The sequence below is a fragment of the Rhea americana genome, unplaced genomic scaffold (assembly GCF_003343005.1).
Source record: "Rhea americana isolate MKP2758 unplaced genomic scaffold, rheAme1 scaffold_106, whole genome shotgun sequence".
Classification (NCBI taxonomy): Eukaryota; Metazoa; Chordata; class Aves; order Rheiformes; family Rheidae; genus Rhea; species Rhea americana.
This window is the reverse complement of record NW_028185106.1, coordinates 3,018,896-3,024,895: the sequence shown is the minus strand read 5'-3', so window position 1 is coordinate 3,024,895 and position 6,000 is coordinate 3,018,896. Positions and strand designations below refer to the sequence as shown.

Here is a 6,000-nt window from a genome sequence, read left to right as displayed (position 1 = left end):
GAGCCAGTGCTGACTTTCCACACTGTACATGAATCTGCAGGATAATCTCTTTTCAAACTGCGCACTCTATACGGATGCAGATTATCCTGAGCTGATCTTTCTGAAACTTGTTCATAATACTTACACGGTAGACAAAAAGAATATAGAAACAGCTGGATGAAGAGCATCATTCTGCCTTGCTACAATATCAGAAAGTGACATCAAAATCAGCAATAAATAAAAATCAAAAAATACATTACATTACTGTTCCATGAAATTACGTTTCATGCTTTACCTCAGGAAAAAAAAATGGTGTCCAAAGCATCCTGAAAGAAGGATTCCCCACAGGTAATCTATGAATAAGATGACAAAGACTACGTGCTTTAGATGTATTCCAAATAGTGCTTAATAGACTTACTGTTTCTGTAGCAGAACTTCTGCACAAATGTGATTATAATACATTTGAGTAACAGATGTTTACAAAACTTGGTATCAAAGAAACACTGAAAGCTCTCAAAAGAACAAGAATTAATCATACCCAAAAAAATCAGGGATAATAGAAACTGTCTAGGCTAATATTACTGACACATTTCTACATCTAAAAAGACTAGCAGAGGAACTACATTTCAGTGAGCTTACAAGCTAAGCAAGGCAAATCTTATCTAGCTGGAGGAATGCTACTAAAAGATACAACAACACACAGATGGTTCAAACTGTAGCTTTGCCATCAAAAGAAAAAAGATACACTAGCACCAAAAATATATATATATATATTTTAAATCATGTTGTAAGTCTTCACAGGGTGCTCTTCTTAATGAACTATTAAACCCAACCTTCTTAATGAACTATTAAACCCAACTTACTTTTTGTGTACTGTATATGCAACTTTTCTAGGTACTATTGAGTTTCACTTCAAGTAAATCTTTGTGATGCTAATATTTTATGCAAATGTTAATGTCAAATCTATATATGTAGTTTAACCTGTCAGATTACATTGTATATCTGCTGTTCACCCGTTTAAATTATAAACGGAATGAACCTTTCATGATAATAAACAGTACAGAGGCTTTAGGAAGTTAGGAATATTATTTATCTCTATTAATTTAATTTATCTTATCTGGAAGCAGTCAAATAAAGAAGTAACTTTGCAAGACAGAAAAGAAAATGAATAAATGCATTTAAGTGTTTCTTCTGTCAGGCCTTAGTGTCAGTGAGCTAAAGGGGAATTAACTTTTGACTGATGTTTTGAAGTCAATATATTTAACAATATTGATTCTAATTAGTATTTTTGAATGAAGATACCATGAACCAAAGTTCTGCTAGTTTTATTGATGCATTTAATAGTTCCTTATCTTGATGCTATTTCTTAAAATGGGTTGTGTTTGTGGACTTTCTCAATATAGGATTGCTAAAATGACTAGCCAAATCCCACTTTACCTTGCATTTGAATACTCCAAGGGACATATTTTTTTTTAAAAAAACTTATCTTACTGTATAGTTGCTAGGATATAAAAATATGCAACTTCTAATCTTCACATCTATAATGTGTCAAGTCAGAACATAGGTGTAAGAAACTCCATTAGGTTAGGGGTGGTACCCTGCTTCTCAGTATGTTTTTTGTTTTTGTTTCTGTTTTTGAGATGGTTTTTCTTAAACTAGCATAATAATAAAACTGGGAAGTAGGCTTACATGATGCTCCTTTTGTCCCCTTTCTGGAAAAATCTTTTTACTAATCAGAGCGGTACAGCACTAACATCAATAAATTTTATATTAAATTATGCAATGCAAACTAAGAAGTTAATTTAAGCAAACAAAAATACTCTTCCTCATATATATGAACACTTATGTATATGTATATATAAAAATGCTTTTAGCACTCAATTCCATCTTTCTCACAATAAAAAATAAACAAGAATAGAATTCCATATATATATATATATGGAATTTTATTTTTTAATTTTTATTAGTAGGGTGCTAATAGATGGAGGCTTCTAAAGTAGCTTTTAGATTTAAAAAAAAAAATTGTGAAGATTTTCCTCCAGGAAAAGTTGTTTTTGTCTCTGATATTCTACAATGACAATAAACATTTAGCAAAGTGAGAAAGAGCATTATAGTGGCATTTCGACTGATCTGAGATTCTAAAGCATTCTAAAGCAATCCTGAAAAGTGCAACTACAGCAAGTCCCCATCTATACACAACTTAGAAATCACCTAGCAAGGAAAAAATGTGCATTCCAAGATGGGCTAGGTGCCACATATGGATGGAGGCAAGCTACCTTCCTCAACTCTAGTTTTGGTCTACACGTGAAAGAACTCCCCCAAAATAACTAAAATCATTATTATTCTGCTATACACTAGGAATTGAGGTGATAAAAAAAAGAATTTCCATCTGCCAAATATGGCACCATCTCTCATAAACTAGTCTCTCAAACTATGTACAGTGCACCATATGAAGACTCAAAACCATACRAAATACCTTGTGGCAAAAACTACAAACGTGCACCATTTAAGTACTTCTTGTTATTAAAAAAACRGAAAAGCAAAATGTAGCCAATGTTTCTCTTTAGTCCTAGTCATCTGATTAGAAATTGAGAAATAATTACACCTTTTACAGTGTACTGTGATGACAAGAGTGCAACAGTAATCACACTGACATGTCTCTAATGTTTTCTGGGTAATAACGTCCACCAAAATCATTGCAACAGCAGAAAAAGAACAAGATGAAAAGATCAGCCAGTGAAACCTAAAACTAAATTCTTCCTTTTTTTAAAAGGTTTCAAAAACTGTAAAAAGAAAAACTTAATACTGAAACGAGATATGACTTGAAGTACTTTCTTCAAAGCCATCATCACAAATGTTGACTAGATTATTGAAACGTATCTTTTATGGAAACTGTTCCAAGAAAAATGAAATAAAATTATCCACAGCTTCCAAAATCCTGCAGCGGAGGTCAACAAATTCTGTGTAACTTAAATTGAATCACCTGAAAAACCACACTACGGTACATACGGATCTGGTCAGTTCCATTATTCGCCAGAGGAGAATGTTCCAATTCACCCCGTCTCAGAAATGCTTCATCTTGCAGCAGCCCCAAAATGCAGTATGCAGAGCACGTACCGTGTCAGTCCTCGAGTAAGGTTGAGAAGCTTCTGCTCTCCAGCAGTGTCTGCTGTCCAATGATCCCCGCAGCGTCTTTGTAACCTTTTCAAGCAGCCCACAGCGAAGTCTGGCTTCCTCAAACTTCTTTCCTTCTTGATTAAGCAGTCGACAGGTCCTATCGCGAATGTCTTCATGACTGTGAGCAGTGCAAGGCAAACCAACGCTGATTAACAGGTGGGACCCTCTTAGAGCAAAGGGTGACCCGCAAAGCTGGAAGCCATCCACCTGCAGCTGGAACTGTGTTCCCCAAAAATTCAAGGCCTCTTTCTACTCTCCTCTGCTTTATCTCTTTTTAGCAATAAGCCATGGTGTGACTCCCTTGAGGTGACAAAAGGAAACAATTCAGAACTTTGAATCTATGGTCACAGTGAGCAGCCATTTAGCATGTGACACACACACAACAAGCAGGTTGGCACACAACTCATGCTTTTTAGTTTGTACGAGCAGATATGGTGGCATGAATCAGTGAAGCATTTAGGATGGACATGGAAGCCAAGTCAGTAAACTCCAGTGGCAGCTGGTACAGTACATTTGATAGCATTTAGCTCTTATTTGGTCACAATTTCTTGTAAACTAGTTCATGGCACTCATTGTCCATGCAGGTCCACAAGCCAAAATATAAGAATTTACAGAAATAATCAGATTTCTGTCATCAATCTCTCTCCCTCTCTCTCAAGAGAGAGTCTTTGCAGGTTTGTCCTGCAGTTACATGTCATCTAACTGCAGACTTAAGTGGCAAAAAAGATGTACACAAGGATTACTGCAAACAAGTAGAAGCAGCTACATGTAAACATATCTCAGACTTGTAAAATCAAATTTTCAGTTTTCAACTATAAATACAAAAAGTGGAGCACTATATACACAACTTCATGCTTGTAAGGTTAGAGTCATCACTGCAAAGAGACAAAAAGAGATACAGATTGACCAGGTTAGTAAATCACTGTTTCAAATTTTTTTTCCAAATATATGGATACAGCAGAACTGCCAATACACATCTTTATTTTCTCAGCACCAGCTATTTTTCAGGTATGCCCATAACAGTAGTAATTACTGTCGTTTTTTTCCTATTGTTCGACGTAGTGCTTACAAAAGATGCTTGCAACTTCCCTTTCTAMTTAGTAAAAATAATTATTTTGATATAATTAAGGTATAATTACCTTTTCCGCTTAGTTTTTTTTTCTTTGCTGGGTAACTTTCTTTGAAAGTAAGACAATTTAAAACAATGTGCAGCTCTACTCCAGTCACCTCTTGGACTAAGAAGAAAAGATTTGTCGGCTATTGACTGTTTTTTGTGGAGTAAAGCAAGCTGTCCTGAGAGGTGAAGAGTGACTTCAGTTCCTTTCCAGCAACAAGATGTACAACAGTACACACATCATCCCTTGGAAGTACTAGTAACTTAGTAAGATTTTGAGTACTACATTTGTTCCTCAGCTACCTTGCCTGTTTCCAGAATCTTTCATTTGTCAAAAGATACACAAAAAAAGAAACTGCAAGCACATTTAGTAAGAACCGGTTTGCAGACGCTCTGCTGTGCCTGGCCCTTYGGTTTTCTTCCTTCTTTTTAAAACCAGAAACTGCATTTTTGCTATTTGCTAAGTAAAATACTCTTTTATGATTGGTCCATTAATTACTGGATCTTTGCAAATAGGTCAAAATTTTCCCACATGGGAGGAAGTAAACAGATTGGAAAAAACTCTCTGTCTGCCTGTGGTGCCTAGCTGTGTCATGAATAACTGCTCTGCAAATGCTCTTTACTGTCCCCTTGGCCTAGACACCTGTGTAAGGACATGTCAACTGCCTAATTTGCACACCTGCTCATAGCAGCTTAYGGGCTTCCTGGCTTGGGGGCTGCACTCACTTTCTAACCAACACAATGACACGTTAATGGGCGTTTCTCAAACAAAATATTTCACACACAACCATTCTCATCATTCAGAGGCTACGCTTGGGAAATAACAGTCTGGAAATACTTCTGAAAAATGCTTGGGGCAAAAACCTGCCTCCAGTGAAGTCAATGACTGTTTTGTCATTGGGCTACATCCAGAATTTCACTTGTGGTTTAGTTTGTCTAATGTATTAATATGCCAAGATGCCTCCACCTACAGCTTTACTCTGGATACTACTGTTTTCCTGTCTAAGTCAAGTCATTACCAAAATAACTTTTCCAGTTAACAGTGACATAAAACAATGATAAGATCCAGTAAAACCATAATCATCAGGAGAACATAYAGAAGAACAGAATGGTAAGGCACAGAGAAGGCAGGGTGCACTGTTCTCCTAGGTATCCCAGGAAAATCAGATCATAAAAGAGAGATACATATAATTTGCAGAAGCTCATGGATATGGCAGTTTTATCAAGAGTGGCAATCAGTGATCCTGTGTATAAACCAAAGGATATGTGACTTTTCATATAAAAGAGTGTTTGACATTCCAGAAATTCAGTGCCAACTGTTTCTAAAATACTGCCTTGGTAAGTTATTACTTCCACATATTTTTTACAACCTTGTAGCACCAAATACTGTCATGGAAAGATCTTATTTTGTGTCATTTTATGCACTGAACTGTCTAAGAGATTCTGAAGTATGTCATGACATTGTGCAGTGCGACTGTGACAGGGTTTTCCTTGTGCCCCAGGAAGAACAAGCTCTGCCCGTCCTACCTTTTGCCAACAGCCAGGCATGGGTAATCCGTCGGGACCCTGTTTCAGGTTAGGGAGAGAAGGGGAGGGAAGACAGCATAGTTAGGTTTGACAGAACAGGTATTCTGTCAGTATCCATTAGAACAGCTGAAGCAACTTCGCTTTTCTAGTTAATAAATAGCTACCATTTCCTAACTTACAATTATCCCTCATTCTCAAGGTGA

At 36.5% G+C, this 6,000-nt stretch overlaps 1 protein-coding gene across 1 annotated transcript in view; it reads right to left on the bottom strand.

Annotated features, from left to right (window-relative positions):
• Window positions 1-1,929: 1,929 nt before the first annotated feature.
• COL25A1 (collagen type XXV alpha 1 chain) overlaps window positions 1,930-6,000 on the bottom strand; it is a 308,714-nt gene continuing 304,643 nt past the window's right edge. Inside the window, exons 40-41 of the mRNA XM_085309395.1 lie at window positions 5,798-5,836; window positions 1,930-4,031 (exon numbers count right to left, since the gene is read on the bottom strand). Coding sequence (XP_085165521.1) covers window positions 4,029-4,031; window positions 5,798-5,836 — 42 coding nt within the window. The 3' untranslated portion in view covers window positions 1,930-4,028. The remainder of the gene's footprint in view (window positions 4,032-5,797; window positions 5,837-6,000) is intronic.